This window comes from Heliangelus exortis, chromosome 25 (genome assembly GCF_036169615.1).
Source record: "Heliangelus exortis chromosome 25, bHelExo1.hap1, whole genome shotgun sequence".
Classification (NCBI taxonomy): Eukaryota; Metazoa; Chordata; class Aves; order Apodiformes; family Trochilidae; genus Heliangelus; species Heliangelus exortis.
Window position 1 is genome coordinate 2,828,640 of NC_092446.1, and position 21,972 is coordinate 2,850,611.

Consider the following 21,972-nt stretch of genomic DNA (forward strand, 5'->3'; position numbering starts at 1 on the left):
CCAGTGTGAGCATTGTATTCTTGAGTAGAAAATTTAAAAATGAATAACAATTCCTTCCTCTTGTTCTGTAAAACTAAGTTGCAAGCATTATTTTATGTGTATTTTTAGAAAATCTGTTGTTGATGCATCACGTGATAGTCATCACAAGGAAGACTTTTGGCAACAGCAAAACCATGTGAAAAAATACCATATTTTTATTTCTCTTTTTTTTTAGGCTCTGGTTGGCTGGTAGGAACAGCAACACAGAGAACCTCCCAGGGTCACCTCATTTCCAGAATTCCATGCACTGCAACCAACTCCTCTCACCAAACACCCAACCCTGGCTCAGAAAACTCCCAGTCCTGACACTTTCTAAGCTGCTACAATTTTTGACCAGAATGCTTTAAAATTTGGTAGCTGCACAGAAAGCAATTAAAAAAAAAAAAAAAAAAGAAAAAAGGTTTGGTCTAATTTTTTTTGTTTTGGCTTTTTTTGAAATGGGGGCAAAAAATATCCTTGTTTTGAGGATACAAAACCATCTTGGGACAGCCTGAAGAGGACTCACTCCTGAGCCTGGATGATTGCTGGGAGGGCTACAAACACCACACTTTTTTTTTCCCTCCCAATTTCCATTAAAACCAAGCTCCCTGATAAAGCTGAGATGGCAACACATCTCTTGGATGTGTTGGAACAGCCTTTGCTCTGTGAACTGATGAGAAGCCCATTAAGGAAACCTGCTCAGCATAAAAATGACTTCTTAGGCCTCTTTATTTCAAGAGCTCCCCATTGCTGCAGCCCTGCCCAGGAGCTCCCTTGGGCTGGCTGAACAATCTCTTGATTATTTCTTAAATTACTCAGCAGAAAGGAGAACTGAGGCAGATCAAGCAGGAGTTTTATGTCCAGACAAACAGGAGCTTTATGGAGGGCCCCAGGGTCACACCAGGCCTGCCCCAGCAGATGTCACATCACAAGGAGACAGCCACAGACTGGATTGTCACAGCCATCACCTTGGGTTGGATAAATGTCCTGCTCTTTGTTCATCACCCTCAGCTTTTAATGGGATGTTCAAGAGGCCTGGTGTGCCCTTCAGCAGAGTCCCCTACAACAGCTCAGAAATTCTTTCCAGAACTATCAGCAGGCAGGAATTACATTGCACTGATTTTAGTTGATGGTTTCTCTGCTTCCCATTTTCTGATTCAGCTCCTTAGCAGGATTTTTAGGCAAAAAGCCCTATTAGCTGATAGCTTTCTCCTCGTTTTTTTTCTTAAACAAAGTTGAGCACCAGCAAAAGGGGCTGCGAAGTGCAGAGATGGGAAGATTCAGAACCAGATGCTCTCCATAGTTGTGCTGGTTCCCAAAATCACCAGATCTGACTTTCCACACTAAAACCTACAGGCAGCCCAACAATCAGCCCCTGCTGGGCTGGGTTAATGCTATTTTCCTGCCTTCTGTCCCCTCCTGGCTTCCCCAAATGCTCTACAGATCAGCAGAAAGTGAGGTTAAGTCAGCAAGGATTCCTCCAGCACACCTGGTACAATAAATACCCAAAGTGGTGACTGGCCATGACAAATATAATGCAGCCACACATACAATCCAGTAGGGAAACTCCTACAAAAAGCCTTCAGAAGGCTCTACTCAAACCTGAGCAAGCTTACAGCTGTCCTGGTTTCCTTTCATGCCTAAGGAACAAGGTGAACTACTCGTGGTGAGAACAAATACCTAGAAATAATAATTAGCACCATTCATCTTCAAAGCTTTTTACAAATATGAACTGCTCATTGGTCCTAACAGCCCTGGGAAGCACTGCAGGGAAGCCTTTTTATGCCAGGGACACTGAAAAAGACATCATCTTCAGGACCAGGCAGAGCATCCCTCAATCCCTGACTCTGAGCACGTTTGCATCCTGAGTTCCCTGGCCATGTCCCAGCAATGTCCCTGTGCTCAGCAGGACAAACCCTGAGAGCTTACCAGCTTCTTCTGAGGGCTCTTTCCATGCATGTTGTACCCTCTGGTGAGCACAAACTGCCTGGTATCAGACTCACCATGAGCAGTAAATGAGCTCCATGAGTTCCCAGTAACTCATTTGTAAGCTCAGGTCCTAAAGGATCAGGTATGGAGCAAACTGCAGAGGAGGTGAAGGCTCAGAGCTGGTGGGCAGCTGGGAACTCAGGAATACCAAAAGTCCAGGGTCACATTTAGCACTAAAGAGCTCCTAGAGAGGCTGTGATTTTTTTTTTTTTTTTTTTTTTTTTTCCAAGGGAAAATCAGTATCACAATCAAAAATCCACAGTTCACATCTGGCTTTGGCTTTGCCTGGCTTGGAGCCTAAAGGTGCCTCCTCCTCCTTCCTCCAGAACCCCCCAATGAGCTGTGCACCTGAACATCTCTGTTCTCCAGACCCCATGCTGATGGTCACAGCAAAATCATCTTTATTTGCCCTTGTTTAGAGCCAACACTTGTGTTGAGAGAAAAAAATAAAGAAATGGCACTTCATTTTTTTCTTTTTTAACCACAAACTGGAAAGAGTTTTATTTTGCAATACATTTTTGGCAGAGCCAAAGAGACTGAGCCTTGTTCTGTGTAATTGTTAAGAAAGAAGTGCACTGGAATGTAAAATGAGCTTCAGCACATTATCCTTCTCCACCCTAATGAATCTGAGCCACATTCAAACTCACTTCCCAAGGCACTGGAAGGAGCTGGTTGGCTTGACTTGTATAGACCAAGGTACTAAACAGCACAGGTGATGTGTGCACAGAAAAAAAACCTCAAATATCTGTACAAAAACTTGTACAGAGGAGAAAACCCACTGAGATGCAGGACAGTTTATTAAGCAAAAGACAACCAAAGCATCACCACACACTTGCTGGTTTCAAAGTCCTTATTGTATTACTTATCCGTACCCTTGGGATTTATTTTTTTTTTTTTTAAGAGCCACTATGAAATCATTCAGGTCTCAGGTCTGCAGAACTTCACAGAAACTTCAAAGGAAAATCATTAAAAGCTGAGCTGCCAAAATCCATTGAAGAGTAAAGCTCTTTACTGCAACATCTGCCAGCTCATGCACTGCTTCACTGTCATCTGCCACGAGCAGGAGGGAGTCAGAGGAGAATAAAACCAGAAGTGAGCAACCTGACTTCACCACTGGGTTTGCAAATGGCCAAGAGTTGAGTGAATCAGCTGGTTAGCAACCTTCCCCTCTCCCTCCACCACAGCCCAACCACCACGACTTAAAATACAACTCCAAACAACTCCTTTTTAAGGTGACACTTGAAATCCACAAAAACATTCCCATGTGCAATTATTTTCAGAAATATGAGCAAGCAGGAAACAGGCACACTCAGGGTGTGCCTGACCTAATTTTGGAGCCTGCTGCTTTGTAAGATGATTTCTTTCTAATATAATTGCACGCCTCTCAAAAAAGTTCAGCCTTGCTTTGGGATCTTAAAAGGAGATCCTTGGAACCTGCCAAAAAGTTTCTCTAAACAGAAAAGCAGAAAAGTAGATGAGCACTGATTTCATTCCTCCTCTGGTGAGAAAAAAGAGAAAGCTTGGGGGCTTAAGATAAATCATGAGAAGCATTTCCTGTACATAAGGATGAGGGAATCAGTGTAGGGACATCCAAACCACAGTGGGGAGTGGAGCCCAGAGATACCCAAGCCAGGAGAGATCTGTTGGCTGAAGCTTTGCTGTGCCACACACCACTGGAACAGTCCTGTGCCACCCTAAGTCAGGGACCTGGACCCCTCCGTGCCCTACTCACCTGCTCTGCTCTTGTGCACCCTCTACAACTTTGGAATTTGGTTGAATGCAAAAAAAAAATAAAGCCATTAAAGTTGCTACAAAAAATTTCACATCCAACTTTCTAATTTTCCTAAAAACTATTTACTGTTGATCATCAGGTGCACTGAAGGAGGGAGGAAGAGAATAAAAAGCATACTGCTTCTCAGCTCAGTTTGATGACAACAAAAATTTCCCCAGTTATTAGAAAAGAAAGGCAAAAAGTAAACCTCTTTGTTCTATTAATGACTGAGAACTGATCTGGGAGCTGATTCTCTAAATATGAATCCACTGAAAGCAGCAGGTTTGAATTTGTATGAATGAGACTGCAGTCAAACCCAAGGAATTTTGGCCCAAGCTTCTGTTCATTCCCACACCTATAACTTGGGAGGCCATGAAGATTAAAAAAAAAAAAATAAAATGGAGAAGGTATGGAAAGGAGACAGCAGAAGAGGGCACTGCGAAGAACAACAACAACAAAAAAAAGTAGGGCTGTGCCTGCTGCAGTCTCTAGAGAGCCTCCTGTCTCATGCTCTGCTTTGTTCCCATCAAGAAGAAAAGACAATCCCATTAGGAAACTGGAAAAGACAAAAGTATAAAAAGTGTCTAATAATACCCATCTGCAGTGTAAATTGTATAAACCTGCCCAGATTTTCAAATTCCAAAGCAGCCATTCTGTTTACAAGCTGCTTGGATTAAACACAGGCCAGGCCTAGCAACTCTTTAGCTACTACAGCCAAGTGATGGACTCACACTGTCAGCACTGCACTTTACACAAGAATAAAGGCACTTCCAAAGCAAGGAAATCCTGCTTTCAAATCCTGCTCCCTGCCAAATTCTACAGTCCTTAAACATCTGAAGATTCAGAGGGTCTCTCCTTCATCAGCAGGTGGGGGTTTCCAGGCATTTTTTCAATTGCCAAGTACAAATGTGGCTCCTCACTTCTTATTTTGCTTTTGAGCACAAGAGCTGCCCAGGAGATCAGTTCTTCTCTTCCAGAAGGTGAGGGGCCACTCCCTGGCACCTGGAGATATCCCTGTATCCCAGGAGGACAACAGAAAAGTGCATTCACTCTAGAAAATCCACCTGGAACCTTTAACATGCTTTTCTCATCCCTGCTGATGAGATGGGAAAGCCCTGATGGCTTTGTTCTCTGCCACAGACAGTAAGAGGGGGATTTACAGGTTGAACAAGCACCCACCAAAAGGTTTTCCCCTTGTTATGAGAGAACTCTAACAATATACAGTGGATTCATTTTCCATCTGGCCTGAAAATGTAGATGGCAGAGCATGTCCAGCAAGACTGAGGCAATGCAGGACAGGCTGGAAATTCTGGCAAGAGACAGCAAGGCAGCTGATGAAATGCTGGATTGTTTTCTCCTATTCTCTGCATAGTGCTTCACTGTTAGCAAAGTTTACAGACTTTACTCCTTTGCTGGAGCCTGAACAAAAATCCACTGTTTCTACAAATGCCATTGAAAACTTGCAGCCTGCAGTTTGGTTTTCATGGTTTAATACTGCACATCTACACCTTGATTTAAGACTCATCAGGTTCTGCTGTCACTGCCAGCTCCTGGTTCACACTCACACCATCACCTCTTGCCCCAGCCTACAGTCACCAAGATTAAAACATGCAGGAAACTTGCTGGGATTTATTAACTTGAAGGAATTTTTCCAAACCAGGAAAGTTACACTTCATCAGCTGGAATAGATGAAGTGCACCCAATCGTGTCCCTACAACAGAAAGGAACAAAATTCCTGAATAATTCAACAGTTTAATGCTTTGCCAGGGCTGTTTCCATCCCTGGGACGCTCAAGGATTGAAGAGGAACCCAGGAAGCCTCTTTCCAGTGTTCACACTGGTGGGTTTAAGACAGTCATCTGAAAAATTAATATTTATTCCACTTCATCCTGGTAAAGAGCTTAACACCACAGCAATGGGAGCTCTGCTAGTGCTGCCTGAGTAAATTCAGTCAGCAATTTCAATAAAATTGGCCACAGGAATAGAGAAGAGCTCTTTTCTAGGCAGAGGGATGGAGTGTGCAAATCTGACCAGGGTGAAGGGAAAAACTCTGCTGAAAGATGAGCTGTTGCAAATATAAACAGGATCATCTTCTCTAGAGACAGGAAAAACAAATGTTCCCCTGCTGAAATACAGAATACTGAGCTAAATAAAGTTTTAAACCAGGTGACACCTATGAGTTACACTTTGTCATCACCTGTGTCAGATCAAGCTGCAAATACTTCTGTAAAGATCAACAGAAGCAAGGGCAGCACACAGGAGTTTTGCCCTCTAGTCTCTGTTCCACCATTTTCTACAAAACTACTTGAAAAGCTTTCAGAAAAACCCAAAACAACAAACAAACATCTTTTAATGAAGCATAAAAGCCAGACCTTAGCCCTTTAGATTTTAAAATGCTGCTTTCTTTCTTTTTTTTTTTCTTTGGCTGTTAGTCTCAGTTTCAAATTCCCAGCAATTCCTACACTTCCCAAAAATAAGCTACACCAAAAAGCAGGGGGACAGCAGTACCTCTGACCCCAAACCCAATCTACCTGCAGAGCAAGCAGAACTGAACAGAAATCATCACCCAGGTTGCCTACTGTAAAACTGGATCCAAACCTTCAGCCAAGAACCCCTCTCAAACCACACAGCTCCTTACTTACTGGCGGCTCATATGTTCTCAGTGCTACCAGCACCAACCTCCTGAAATCCTCCTTTAACAGAGGGAAGCACCAAGTCTCAGCAAAGCTCCACAGTTTAAAACTGTTTGTGCAGCACTGGTCACTCCCCCAAACCCCAGAAGTCTGATTCATGTAAATATTTCAGTTTAAAAGTCCTGCCTCTCTCCCCCCGGCTCGTTCACGGAAAGTTTGAATAGCCAAGAAAGCTGGATGGTAACAAATAGCTTTATTTTAAGTCTCCTATTTTAAGGAAAACTCTCCCCCCTCAAAAAAAAACCACCCCAAAAAACCAACCAACCAACAAAAAAAAAAACCAAAACCAAAACAAACAAAACAAAAAATACCCCAAACAAACAAACAAACAAACAAACAAAAAACCCAAAAAACCCCACCTTTTTCCCCAGAACCCTGGTTCATCCTGTTTTGGAAGGAATCAAGTGGTAAAAAGGTGCAGGTTTATTAAACTCTTGATGCTGTATGGTTCAAAACCCTCCTGCTCCTCATCTGCCACCCAGCCCTTACACAGGCAGAAAGGAATTAACTACCAGAATTCCTGAATATGGAGATAGCCAAGTGCATACACAGTCCTGAGGCCAGAAGACCTTGGACCTGGGCCCAAATAAATTGACAGAAACTGAGGACAAAATGAGTGATTTTGGTATGTCAGGTCCCATGAAATAGATTGCTAATGAACCCCCTCCCCAAAAAACCCAGCACCTTATCCCAGTGCTTGGGTGCCTGTGCACAGCATGGCAGAGCCCTCCCACACTGATGCTACCTGGAAATGTCCCCTTCTGCCAGTTCAAAATATTAAATCCATCTCTTCTGTTTCTTCCCAATGCTTTCCCCTAAGATGCCTCTGGATTTCTCACTGGCTGCTCCAAGCAGAAGTTCACAGAACCTCAGGGTTAAGTGTATGGCACCAATAATGTGTTATTTTAATGCAAATAAAACCTAAAGCAGGGAAATATTTTCATCCTGACTCACCCCAGTGATACAAAATGTGTGTGCACTGACAGGTTTCAGTCTGATCATTACCTAGCACCTGACTAATGGAAGGTACCTGAAGAGACACCTGACTGAAACCCCCCTCAATCCAGCATCAGAAAACCAAGGGGTCACTCATTCACTACAACACATTGCAAGCACTTGGTGTTACCTCTGCTCTGGGGGCAAGCTTTTAATTCTTCAGCACCCAGTTATCTAGTCTGTCCAGACAGAGGTGCAGTCAAGCACTTGCAGCCTGCAGGGGAGGTTTGGGAGATAGAAAAAATAAGCAGCAGCCTCCAGGCACAAAGGTTGTTCCCCCATGCCAGGGGAGGGTGGGTGCCACCACTCAGGACCATAAAAACCCCCAGAGAGCACCCAGTGCTGGAGAGCAGGGCATTTCCAAAGCATGAAGTAGGAGCATTCACCCCTAAAATCAGCAAGGAGGAGACAAATTAACACTTCAGCTCACTACTGGGGGGCTGAACACCCCATAACCCCTCCTGTCTCCTCACCACAGTGACCCCAGGAGAGGCAGGGACTGCAGACAGGGTCTGGAGCCCTGGATGGAGCTGCTGCCACCATCACCTGCAGCTCTGAGCTGCAATGCAGGGACCCAGCACCCAACCTGCAGCACCACAGAGGATAAACATCCCACAACCAGCTGTGGATCCTCCTAAGATGAGCATTTGTGTATAAAGAATCAGTGCACACTGAAAAACACAAACAGCTTTCATAGGAGTGGATTATTTTACAGCAGAACATTGGGCTGGGAGAATATTCAGCCTTAACCAAAACTTCCCCACAGAGCTTTAGTTTCTATAGCAAAAAGCACCTACTTGCTTTGACTCTTATTTTAGAAAGGCTGTGAGCAGCTCAAACTCCACCTTCCTCCTCTGGAAGGGATCCCAACAAGTAACTTCCAACTCGATCCCAGCTCATCTGCCTCAACTCCAACTGCCATTCACTTTTAACCAATTGCACAGCAGCAGCTTGAAAACCTAACAATAGAAGGCAGAGTTTTGAAAGTTTAATGCAGTTCCAGCAGCCATTCACCAAAGAGGCTTCAGAATAACAGAGCATTCAGCAGGGAAAAAAACCCAAACACCCAACAAACCAAAACTAAGCATGGAAGCTGCATTCTGATTAATGAAATGCAACTAAATTTGAAAGTAAATTTTCCAGTCTTGAAAAAAAAAAAAAAATAGTTTCACAGTCAGGAGGAGCTCAGTGCCTATTGATGAATCTGAGTAAGCTCTGATCCACCTCAGGGCCTGAGGAGGGCTGCACAAGGGGGACAGGGATGAGCACAAGGTGGAAAACCAGCCCCAATTGTGTCCATGAGGATGAGGAGGCTCAGGCTTGGGAAAACTCAAGTGTCAGAGCCCAGCAGAGGAGATCTTTGGTCAGGTTGGCAGGAGCCAGGCTGGCACAGACCCCTACCCAGCAGGAACCCCACCAGGCAGTGTCTCCCCAGGGCAGTGGGTGCAGCAGGGGCTGGAAGCCACCAAAGCTCCAGCTGTGCCACAGGGCTGGGACACTCTGCATCAGCAGAGGCACAAAGTGAAGCCTGGCAGGGATGGCTGGAGAAACAACTGAGCAAGTTTAATTCAGATTAAAACAGGACTGGAGCAACCCTACTATGAGGAAAGGCTGCAGGAGCTGGGATTGTTCAGACTGGAGAAGAGAAGACTCTGGGGGGACCTTAGAGCTGCTTTCCAGTCCCTGAAGGGAACCTCCAGGAAGGCTGGAAAAGGACTTTTCATAGGAGTGTCCCATGATGGGAAAAGGGAAATGGATTTAAACTGAAGGAGAAGTTTAGACCAGATATTAGGAAGAAGTTCTTCAGGAGGTGGGTAGTGAGACTCTGGAACAGATTGCCCAGAGAAGCTGTGGCTGCCCCCTCTCTGGAGGTGTCCAGGGCCAGGCTGGATGGGGCTCAGAGCATCCTTGTCTGGATGAGAGGTGTCCCTGCCCATGGCAGGGGGTTGGGGGAGATGAGCTCTAAGGTCCCTTCCAACCTCAGCCATTCTGTGATTCTATGAAGATGGAGACAATAAAAAAAACCCCAAACCAAACACGAGGTTGACCTTTCAGAGTGCAGCTACAGAGTAAACTGTGCAAGTTACACTGAAGTAACCCAAAAGTAAAATAAAAAGCAAAATAAACAGAAGATTTTTATTTAGCACAATTACAGCTCTTCAGGAAGAGCACATCTTGATTTATTTTTAGGGAGGCAGGAGCTAAAGTTTCAGCAAGGTAAAGCCAACCACTAGCACTCTGTCAACTCATGTCCACAGAGAACTTGATACCTTATTTTCAAGAACTTAAAAACATCTTGCTCAAGATTTCAAAATAATGAAGGGTTAGGGACCTGGGCACCTCTCACTTTGTTTACATGGCTGGATAAGTATTTTACATCTGAAGCAGAGTTAGAACACTTTCTAAGAATATTCCATGACATTCTTTCATACCTGACTAATAATTCATAAAAATACTTGCCTAATGTCATGGTTCAGCACAATTAGGCAGGAACTGGAGGCATATTTTATGGAAGTTAAAAAAAAAAAAAAGGGAAAATACCACTAAGAAAAATACCAAATTGAAACAGCAGAGATGATGCCTATTTCAACACTCATAATGAGGTGTTTGTGTAGAGCAAAGGTGCTCATTTGGGCACTGAATAAGGTTGCTCTTGAAAATGGAAAGCTCTAAAATGGAAATGTATTCCAGAACAGTCCACTCCAGCTCCTCCAAAATTGCAGCTGCCTTTGTGAGTGTTGAGCTCAAATGCAGAAAGCAGAAGAAAAGCCAGGGTTTGTCAAAAAGTCATTTGTTTGATGGTCTTCAAAGCCTGTCCTTGGAAGGAATTTTATTCCAACTCTTCTGCTGGATAATCCAAGGGATTCAGAACTAAATTAGCAGCCTCCAGTAGTAGAGCTTCTGCATTATTTTAATCAAGCCTTAAGAAAACAAGACCTACTGCAGAGCCTGCTAATTAAAGGCTCTACTACTGGACAAAGCAGCTCTCTCTCACCCTAGGATTTCAACTCAGTCCTGAGCAGATGCAACCAAACCCAGGACATTTCAGAGCTCTTCCCATGGCCTGCATTTTCAGTTTGCTGTTGTCAGTGTGGCAAGGGAAGATCATCACTAAGTCAACCTCTTGGCAAAAACCTGGACCAAAACTCACCTGGGGAGAACCCTCAGCAGGTGGGTGCTGAGTGCCAGGGCTCCAGCTCCTCTCTGAGGGATGAGCAAAGCTTTGCAGTCTCAGGGCTGTCAGTCCAGCTGCCTGAGTTCATGGGAGGTTTTGTTTGGAATTGTTATTTTTAATTCAGCTGGGGCAGTCTCCTAATTAAAGATAGCACTAAGTGTGTGCAGCACACAGGGGGAGGAGCTGGAGAAGGGTCTGTTTTCTGCTTTAAGAACAGTTTCATCTTTCAGAAGTGCAAGGGAAGTGGCATTTCCCACGGTTGCCTGCAACACCTTTCAAATGGTCTTGGAAGGACTTAACAGCACGAAGTGAAGAGAGATGCAGGTGCCACAGCCATGGCATATTCACTAATTTTCAAAAGCAGCTTTTTAAAAGGAGAGGCTCACCCTATGATCTTGGCAAAGAACATTTTGTAATAGGGCTGCCTGACAGGCAGGGTACCATTTAAATATAGCACAGCCCTAATGCACTAAGCTCTCCACAGCTTTGTAATTACCAATCCCCAGAAATCCAGCTCCCCTGTTGCTCAGCCACCAGTAGGTACCAGACACAACGACCCTGGTTTCACTTCAGTGCCTTGCACAGCACATCCAAAGCTCAGGACCAGCTGTTTATCACTGCTCCTCAGGTCTGACAGCCAAACCCCACAAAAATACCATTTCCTCACTATCAAATCCCTTCCTTTAGGTCCTTCTGAGACAGACACATCACAGAGCAGTGATGCAGAATCACAGCAGCCAGGACAGAATGTCTGAGCACAGCCTCAGCCCTCCACCTGACAACAGAGAGGGACATGGGACAGGGGCTGAAATGCAGGGACTGTTTGGGAGGTGACAGTGAGAAAGCCTCCTCACCCACCTGCTGCTCACACATACCCAAAAAACACCCAGCACTGGTATTTTTCTCCATTAGCACAGCATCAGGATGGAAGCCTTTGGATCAATAGCCAAAAAAGGTTTTAATTTGCCCTGAGTGCAGCCTCATCCAAAATAAGAAGCATTAAAGGTAAAAGCTAAGACCTGTCTGGTCCAACATGACTCATACAGAGCTACCAGAAGAATGGATCTCATCAAAACTGGGGATATGAGCAAAAAAGTTGAGTTTTTGAGGTGCTTTGTATTAAAGCTAAGCCATTTCACAAATGCACCTGAACCAGCTGATTTGGAGTCACTGGATAATACTATTTTTAAGATTTGCAGTTTGGTCTGAAAAGAAAAAGAACAAAGTAGATTCTATAGAAACAGCCTGAAGAAAAGATTGTGCTCATATGTATTAACTGAATTGTAAAAATAAACCAGCACTTCCTGAAATATAAATAATCTTTTTTTTTGCCTCTCTATTCCCTAGTTGGTCTCCTGAGCAAAGCTCCAAGAAAGAAATCAGACTTTTTGAAAACCTCCAAAGAGTGTTTTCCCAACACATGCAGTGATTTTCTTTAATGGAAAAGTTGTTTGTTTTTTTTTTTTTAAGTCTTTTTCTAAAAGCTGTATTTGCATATTGTATAAAATCACCTTTGCCATCCTAAACCTCCACCTCCTGAGTCTGTACCAGTCCCTAACACCAGCCCAGGAGCAGTCCTCTCAAAAACCATTAGGCTACCAGGAGGCTGGCAAGTGTCTGCTGAACATTTCTGTCAATGGATTAGGGAACTCATTCAGAACTCCCAAGTGATAACATTCCAGGCAGATGTAACCTTTTCCCTGGCTGGGGATTATGCAATGCCACGAGTTTTAATCCACTCAGCCAGAGGAAGGAGAAATTAGCTGGGTTTCACATGGGGGGAAGCCTCCCTAGTCTGTTTTCCTCCATTATGTGTTCCAGTTGAGCTGAAGCAGGTGATGGTATTAAACCTGTAAAATCCCCACTGCTGATATCCCCTCCTACAAGAAACTCTGCTGCTGCAGGAGCTGCAAACTATTTCTCCCTGCCTTTCCCCTCTGAGGAGCTTTCACAGTTCCTCCAAGTTAACAAAACAAGAACCAGAATCATTCCAGCTAAACAGAAAAAATAAACCAAATTATTATTAAGCTGAGAAAATCACTAAAGTTGGGGCATTTACTGAATGAAGACCTTTATCAGGACGTCCTGTGGCATCATGAGGATTCAGGTTAGTTTCAGGAAACAGAAGGAGCTGTTGTCCCAGCAGAGCTGGGCTCCCAGAGCCAGCATAATATTTCTGGTGTAAACTCTTCTTTCCTTAAGTGTGGCCTCAGCCTTTTTGCCTCCTGATGTGTTTTATCATTGCCAAAACTTCCCACACAGACAGCATTACCTGGCAGCAGTGAATCATTACACACCTCTGCTGATTGCTGCCACTCCTCCTGCACATCCTCACACTGAGGAGCACCAGGCACAGAGTTCAGCAGTTCTGTTATTTTTATGGCTGCCCAGCTCCACTTCCTTCTGAAAAAAACAATCTCTCTTTCAATGGGCTAAATTACTACACCCCAACACACAGGTCAGGGATGTGGTGCTGCTTTACAACAGGTAGTTAGCTGGTAGTTGCATTCATCTCATTGTAACCCCCACTCCTGCCACTAGAAGGATGACTAAGGAATTTTAAGCCATATTATTTGTCCACAAAGTGCAAAGCCAGACTGGGCAAGCAGAGCTGTGCTCTCTTTTATCTCTATCAGACTTTTCCTTCAGCCCTTTTTGCTTCTTTTGGCAAAGAGCATTGGATCCCAGGCAGTTCTGATTCCCAGAGTAAATTGCTGACTCATTAGTTCCCCATTGCTCTGTCAGGGGCTTCATGCAACATGGTCCAGTTCCCAGTCCCTGCAGGTGACCTGTATGAACTTGTGTTCATATTTGAAATTATGTTTTTAGTAGCAAAACTGATGCAGTGCCTGGACATTCCCACACTCAGGAGCAATCAGTGGATTAACACCATTTTTGTGCACAAAACACACTTGAAATTGTTCAAGTGGGCAAAAAACAGAGAAGAAAACCACCCCAGTCATTACAGCTGGAATTACTGAATGTTACACTTGGTCAGTGCCCCTTCAGCCAAGGTTTTCCTCCTGAATTTCAGGGCTGTGCTGACCAAACAGCTGCCCTTCAAATGTCCTTGTGTGCTCTGACAAACAGAGCAAAAAAAAAAATAAAATATATAACCAGACCCAGCATATGGTCTGTGCTTGGGTCAGAGGACACACTGACAAAAATTGGAACTGCAACAAGAGGCAGGAAGAGAAACAGCCCTGAAAGCTGAAGCCATGAGAAGGGAAGTCCCAGGACTGCAGTTACTCCCAGCACCTGGAATTATTCCCCTGTTCCAGGCTCCTCTCACACACCCAGGTGAAAGCCCACGTTGCCTTTGTGGTTCTGCTACATCACAACCCAGTTTGGGTTCCCAGTCTGCCAAGGAATCCCAGTCACCAGTTCCCTGGGACAGGGCTAAATAACAAGGTCTTGAGCACAAAAAAAAAGCCCAACACCAAACCAACCAACCAAACCTCCAGATTCCAGGAGATATTCCTCATTTCTGCCCTCCTGTTATGATTTCCCTTTCTCTGGAAAGCTGCAGAGCCTTCAGCCCTCAAAACCACTGCTCCTCAGCCTCTCCTCCCACCACACAGACACAGCCAGGGCTCCCTCTCAGCTGGGAGCTGCCCCAGCTTCCCAAGGGAACACAGGCAGCACAACCAGGATGTCAGATCAGTCACTCTCACCTCAGAAAACTACAATTTTCTGCAGTTTTGCCCCCTGCCCTGCTCCATGCTGCAGGTGGGATGGAATCCCTCCCTTGGGTGCTCCTCAAGCAGCAGTGGGTGCCTTCTTTTCCCCAGGGCTGCACCAGGAATGTTTCCACACTCCCTGTTTGCCCTAGGGTTGGACTCATCTCACCTGAGCTGCCTGGATCAGGAATCCCAGCTTCTCTCTACAGACACCAGTAAGAAACCAGCACTGGAAGGCTGATGCATCCTCAGGATGCAGATGGGATCAGCCTGAGGTAGCTGTGTGACTGACAATGAAATTTGGGGATTTTTCAGGACAGGGAAGGCTGCTCAGTAGACATTTCACATGGAAAAGCCATCCAAAAACCAAACTTGTACCAACCTTGGTAAATGATGGTCCCCAAGCTCTAGCTGACTGGCATGCTGGCATCAGGAACCTGAAATCAGAGGGGTTCTCATCAGCAGTCTGGCCAAGTCCCCCAAAATAAAAGGTATTGCAATCACATTGCTTCATTAGAGAATGTTAATTTTACTAAACTGGTAATTTCTGAACTCATCATTAGCTCTGGCCATGCTATTTATGAAGACAGAGAGAGAGGAAATGGTGGTGGCTCCCCACCCCTTTCCATTTCCCCACAGAAAGGTTTTATTGTGTTTCTTGGGCAGATATGGGCTGAAGCAGCCAGTAATGCACTGATCCTCTAACTAAATTTACTCTCTATTAAGCAATTCACTTAAAAATCAGGAGATCCTTTAGACAGCTGAAGTGGCCTTTATCAGCAGGCACCAGTTCAGCATTTTTCCTGCAAAGAAAGAGCTCATTGTCCATCCTTTCCTCTGGGAATCTCCAAGCAGAACACAGCAGTTCCAGAATTCATTCCTCAGCTGAAGTTTTAGGGAGGCTCATTTTGCATTTCTTAAACAAGATTTCACTCTCTAGCAGGAGGCAGAGCTTTTAGACCCTTCCCTGGCAAGCAGATGGAACAACAAGAGGCTGCACAGGTCTGTGCTATTTCAGGGAGCTCTAAGTCTCCTTCCACAGGTTGTGTGGCTGCTGAGCCAGGCTGTCATCATGCAGGGACTTTCATAACAGGACTGCAACACTGTGATGCAATTATGAACACTGTACCCAGCTCCCTGCTGCTTGCCCAATATTCCTTGGTGATCAGAGCTTTCAGCAAAAGGGGATGAAGGGGGTGGACATTGCTAAGAGCACTGAAATCTTCCAGCAAATTCAAGACAAAGGGGGAAGTGTTGTTGACCTCGCTCTACACCCAGATTTTCTGCTGATTCTATTTGCTACTTGTGGCTTTTCAGGGATTTAAAGTGGATTTTAAACAATATTTTACTCTGCTTCCTTTAAGTACTCTGCTACCAGGTGCACCAAGCACTTGGCTGCCTGTCATGGGCACAGGGAATGAGTTCAAGAGGAGGTTGAGTGACAAACACATCCCAACATGCCCCCAGTTTTGTGCTGCAAGCATCAACTAATAAAGCCAGAGGTGATTCTCCTCATCACCTGCACAGGCAGGCAGAGCCACCACACACCAAATGTTACAATCTCCTGAGCAAAAAATTCAGGGACAGTGGTTATGCAAACCTCATGGATCCAGAAGACAGGCCTGAACAAGCCCAGCTCTGAAGACACCTCAAAAAGCCTGAGGTAAGATCAGATTTCTGATCAAATCAGCAAAAGAATGAAGGTTGCTCAATTCTGATGGTTAAAAAATACTTTGGGGAAGGCAACAAAGATCAGTGCTGTGGGCAGCTCAGGTAAGGCTGGAGCACAGAAAAATAAAGTCATTTTAGACTGGTCACACTCAGGTGGAACTCAGACAAAACATTTCTGTTAGCACCAGTGATGAGGCTTCCTGCTTTTGAGGCTCTGGAATTCCTTCCACTCAAAGAACTGTCCCAAAACTTTTCCAGAAAACAAAAAGAAACAACAAAAGCTCCAAAATACCCAAGCACTTTTCCCCCTGGAGGTTCATGCAATTTAGATCTAACAGCTCAGATGTCTCTGCTGGAACTTGTTGCTCACCAAGGGTGAGCAGTAAATAAACAAATTTTATTTTAGCCCTTTTGACTCCCAACTTCTTCCAGACACCTGCAGCCTGATGGGCTCAACTTTATCCAAAATAACTACAAACTGAAAGCTCCAAACCCACCCTGAGGATGGGATGAGCTCCTACCAGAAAGATCACTCCAGTTTTAAGCCCAAATCAAACAGAAAATTCTTCCCCTTCAAGAACAGCAGCAAAAAACAGCACTGAAGGGATCCAAAAGCATTTCATCTGCTGCAAAGAAGTCTCCTTTGAAACAAACACCAACTCAGCTAACAGCACACACCTCTTCACTGCCATGCCTGACTTCCAGGTTTTCTTAATTGCTTTAAGAGAAGCTGAAACAGGTCTGGGCAGAGTTTTCTGCACAGATCTCACTTGAGGATTAGTCTGCACCAACCAAATCAGACCAGAGAAGAGCCTCTCACCTGGATGTTATTACAGAAAATAAAAACAATTGTGTCAGGACAAGCAACCCAGGCTGCTTTGCAACAGAGCCTTTTTTTTTTTTTAGTGCCATAATGTTGTAAAGAGCACCAGTCTATTTGTTTCAGTAAAGCTTTTCTGTTTTCCTAAAGAAAATTGCTCTACCTGCAAAAAAGGAATTTTTAACCCAGTCTGCAGAATAACAACTCCTACAGGCAGCTTTGCCTCCAGACTAACCCAGAATTTTTGAACCCAGAGATTCACTGCTCTGATGCTTTTTCACTTTCATCACTGCAAACCCTGAGTTTTCATCTTCTGAACCCTGAGTATTTATAACCCTTAAACCCAGGGGACTCTCAGCAGGCAGGGGGTAACCAAGGACACACCCCAAAAAGGCAGAGCTGAGCCTTTCCCTTGATTCCCTGACCCAGCCTCCTGCTAATTAACACTTGGTGATTGCTGCTGATGCCAGGGAGGATAAGGCAGGAGCTCAGGTGAGTTTTCAGCTTTAAAGCCACAACCTGCTGCTACAAGAGGATCTGGGGTTTGCTGCCACAACCTCGACAAACTCTGCCTCCAGAGATGTGTTCTCAGCCTCCCAGGTTTATACCCCAGACTGCCAGCATTCTTGTTACCTTTTTCCTGAAAAGCCCAAGGTGACTGAGCAGGCAGCAGAGAGCAAGAGCAGAGAGAGGGGAAATCAGGACACAGAGTGGTTCCCAGGAGCAGAAGCAGGCTGAGGGCTCCCTTATTGTACCTCGGGAACAGCTGCTCCCTTTCAAAGCAGAGTGAGGCCAGACAGGAGGAAAGGCACAGCACATTCAAGCCCAGAAACATGATCAATAATAATAATGCACCAGCCCACGACCCCAGGACACACATAGAGGGGCAGCACGACCCATCAGCACCCTGAGAGGCTGCTTCCTCCTCTTGGGGGGGGTTGATAACGAGCAGCAACCTCCCCACAGGGCACTGGGCACAGCCTCGAGGCCTCACACACACCCAGGGGGAAGGGGGGGACGTGTCCCAAATGCAGAGCTGCAGCACCAGCTCAAGGGGTAACAACAGTCCCGGCCTCCTGGCAGACACAGAGCGGAGGAGAGGGCACAAAAGCCTCTGCTCCAGGCAAACAGAGCAGGGGAAGCATCCCCAGCCCCACACAGGGACAGAGAAGGCCCCGGGCGCCCACAGGCGGCCCCCCCTTACCCTCCTTTACCCCATGGGCCCTCCAGAGCCCAGACAGAACAATGGGATCCACCCTGACGCCACCGACAGCCCCGGGGTCCCTCAGACATCGTCCCCTAAAGCAGCAAAAGCAGCAAAAACCCGGCCCCGAGGTGCCCCCTGCCCGGGCACAGCGCCTGACACGGCCGCGCCAGGCCCAGAGCAGGCCCGGGAAGGCCCCTTCACAGAGAGCCAAAAAGAGGCCCCCCACAGCCACCCACCGAGCCCTCCAGAGGGCAGGGAAGACCCCACGGGTGTCCCTGAGCCCCACGGGGGGTGAGGAAAAGCCCCCCCCGCCTCCCCCTGGGCCTCACTCACCGCGTCCCTCAGCCAGGCCGCTCCCTCAGGCGGGCGCAGGGCGGGGCCGCGCCGCTCTTTGATTGGTCCCGCAGTCAGGACGCGCTGGCCAATCAGAGGCCGAGGGGGGCGGGACTAAGGGCGGTACCCGGGACCTGCGCATCCCCCGCATCCCACCCGCATCCCCACAGCAACCCCCGCATCCCCCCCGCATCCCCCCGCATCCCCCCGCATCCCCCCGCATCCCCCCCGCATCCTCACAGCATCCTCACAGCATCCCCACAGCATCCCCCCGCATCCCCCGCATCCCCCCCGCATCCCCCCGCATCCCCCCCGCATGCCCACAGCATCCCCCGCATCCCTCCCGCATCCCTCCGCATCCCCCCCGCATCCCCACAGCATCCCCCGCATCCCCCCGCATCCCCCCGCATCCCTCCCGCATCCCCCCGCATTCCCCCCGCATCCCCCCCCATCCCCCCCGCATCCCCACAGCATCCCCCCGCATCCCCACAGCATCCCCCGCATCCCCCCCGCATCCCTCCGCATCCCCCCCGCATCCCCACAGCATCCCCCGCATCCCCCCGCATCCCCCCGCATTCCCCCCGCATCCCCCCGCATCCCCCCCACATCCCCCCCGCATCCCCACAGCATCCCCCGCATCCCCCTCGCATCCCCCGCATCCTCACAGCATCCCCACAGCATCCCCAAAACATCCCCCTCATCCCCCGCATCCCCCCCGCATCCCCACAGCATCCCGGGATCCTCCCTCAGGGATTCAAAACCTGCCAAAGCTTTGCCAAATCCAGCCAAAGCTGTGGCATCTCTGGGACTTCCTTAGCACAACTCACCCAGAAACTCTTCCCCCAGCCCTAAAAACGCGAGTGAACACCCGGGCTGGTCTCCTCCTCCCTCCTCTGTCCTCCAGGAGGGAACAGGATGGGTTTTGCTCTCTCAGTTTGGGTGTTTCAGGTCCACACCTGCTCCATCCTCCCAGTGGGTGTGGGGCAGAGGATTGGAGCACCCGAGCTGGGGCCAAATCTCCACGGGAGTTTTTGCTCTGTCCCTGAGCCCTGGTCAGAGGATGAACTCACCCTGCAGCTGGGTGCTGTGCTCTGCCCCTCTCCTAAGGGGCTGCTTCTGGGATTAAGGGTGGGAGAGTGCTGAGATACCTGCCTGGCTCAGGCCTGGCTGGAGCTCCAGGCTGCTGGGACAGCCACAGAGGGGTCTCCTTTAAATTCCTTCATGGAATCATAAAGGTTGGAGACCTCCAAGTCCAACCTCACCCATGCCCACGAAGCCATGTCCCAAAGTGCCACATCTCCTCATTTTTTTAACATTTCCAGGCCCTGACAACCCTTTCCAGAGAGAAATTCTTCCCCAGCTCCAACCTAAACCTCCCCTGGCACGACTTGAGGCCAAAAGTTCCTCTTGTCCCATCCCTTGTTCCTTGGGAGCAGAGCCCGACCCCCCCTGGCTCCAACCTCCTCTCAGGGGGTTGCAGAGAGCCAGAAGGTCTCCCCTCAGCCTCCTCTGCTCCAGGATCAACACCCCCAGGACCCTCAGAACTTCTCCAGACCCTTCCCCAGTTCCATTTCCCTTCTCTGGCCACGCTCCAGCCCCAAAATGTCCTTCTTGTCATGATGTGAAAAGAAGCAAAGCCTGAAGATCACTGTCAGGATCTTAGAGGGGTGAGGAAAAAAAAATAAAATCAAAGGTCACCTTTGTGAGGATGGGCTGCAGAGAGCAATGCTTTCCATGCTTCCAGGAAACCCTGGTGCCCTTCTGGGAGCACTGGGTCCCTTCTCCCTGCCATAAAGAGAGGCAGGAAGGCTGTAAAGCTGCTGCTTTCCTGGATCCAGGACCCAACCCTTTCAGTAAACAGCTCAGGAACCACCACGAGCACGGGGGGGTCTCAGTGTGGGTGGGGGGAGAGCAGAGAGGAGATGGGGATTTTTGCCACGACTGAAATCCAGAGCTGGGGGGAGAGGTCCCAAGGGAAGATTTGCAAGACTCCTCATTCCCTGGAGGTCATCACCCTCTGCTTCAGCAGGGCTGCTGGGGCCTGCTGCTCTCTTGCACTGATCATCTGCTGAGAAATCAGTCCCAGGGCTGGGGGAAAAGAGAATTCTCTGGGGGAAAAGAGAATCATCATAGAATCACAGAATTGGCTGGGTTGGAAGGGACCTCAGAGATCACCAAGTCCAACCCTTGCTCCACTCCCCCCGTGGTTCCCAGCCCATGGCACTGAGTGCCACATCCAGGCTCTTTGGAAATATCTCCAGGGATGGAGAATCCACCCCTTCCCTGGGCAGCCCATTCCAATGGCTGAGCACCCTCTCCAGAAAGAAATTCTTTCTAATGTCCAACCTAAACCTCCCCTGGCACATCAGGATTTGCTCTGGGGGTTGGTGCCCAGCACCTGGATCAGAGGCACTGAACAGCCAAGCCAGGAGGTTCCCACTGAGGCCACGTGTTGTATGGACATGGAGGGGGACACGTGGGGAGCTGGGGCTGTCCCCAACACCTCCTCACTTGGGACACTTTAGGTCACGTTGTGCCCAGGTGGCTGGAGGTGGCCCAAAGGTCCTCGTGGTTCTCTTAACACTCCAGAACCTCCAGCCTCTGGTTTTGGCTTCTTCATCACCAAGGATGGGGATCCCCAACCCCTCTGGACACCCTTTTGAGGTTGGCCCTGCAGAGGAGGCTTCTCCTGATGTCCATCCTCAATCCTGTCTGTCCTGTTCCCAAGCTTTGTGTGGGGAGCATCCCAGAGAGGTCCCTGGGGGGGAACCACTCTCCCTTGGATTTTTCCATCTTCTGGGATGGATAAACCAGTCAGTCCCTGCTGTGTCCCCAGGCTTTTAGTTCTGCTTTAGTTCTGCTCCAGCATCACTGCTCCCTCCTCATGGCCGTGGTTCCAGGACCTTCCCCTTTCTGTCCCTGTACTGGTGAGAAAAGTGACATTTGGATCCAAAGAAAATTTGGATCCAGATCCCTTCCTCCATCTCTGGTATCAGGCTTCTGGGCTCTTGCAAATATCTTTTCCTTGTGTTCCTCTTCCATTTGAGCTTCTGCCCAATCCCAGAAGGGATCTGGATCCAGTAACACAATTCAGGTTGAAGTTTTTCCTGGAGTCACTTTGGGTGTCCCATCTCCAGGCTGTGTCCTACACAGAGGAGGAGCTGGCAAAAGGTTGGACATCAACTCTGATTCCCAGTTTACAGAATCAAAGAATCATTCTGGCTGGAAAAGACCTTTAAGATCACCAAGTCCAGGTATTTAATCATGAGAAATCCTTCACGAGCAGGGAATTAGTTTGGACTCAGCCTTGGATGGCTGCTGGTTGGCAAGAGCTCTAAGCTTGGGGATGGGCAAACTCTGGCCCTTAGCCAGGGGAGATGTGGTTTGTGGTTTATGGATGCTGCAGAGAAAAAAAAAAAACAAGAAACCCAAGGAAATTGATTGTGAAACTCCCTCTGAGCCACTGGAATCGAGCTGCTTATCAGTGGAGTGGTCATGAGCTCCTGATGGATGGGTTAATTATTTATCAGAAGTTAATGGGGATGCTGAAAAACAAAGCCAGAAACTTCCTCATCAACACCAAACTCTGATTCATCAGCTCAGGAGAAACAGGGAAATGG

The 21,972-nt window shown here is 47.6% G+C and overlaps 1 protein-coding gene across 4 annotated transcripts in view; it reads right to left on the bottom strand.

Moving 5' to 3' along the window:
* Window positions 1-18,431, bottom strand: part of KCTD20 (potassium channel tetramerization domain containing 20) — a 28,423-nt gene extending 9,992 nt beyond the window's left edge. The window contains exons 1-2 of one of the 4 annotated variants that reach the window (XM_071768626.1): window positions 18,353-18,431; window positions 14,704-14,758 (exon numbers count right to left, since the gene is read on the bottom strand). Coding sequence is in view for 1 of the 4 variants with exons in the window: in XM_071768625.1 (XP_071624726.1) it covers window positions 6,420-6,430 (11 nt within the window). In the remaining 3 variants the exon portion in view is untranslated. Of the gene's footprint in view, window positions 1-6,419; window positions 6,563-12,913; window positions 13,045-14,703; window positions 14,759-18,352 lie in introns of those variants that run through there. The other 3 variants (XM_071768628.1, XM_071768627.1, XM_071768625.1) reach the window with 3 other exon arrangements.
* Between the last annotated feature and the right edge of the window lie 3,541 nt (window positions 18,432-21,972).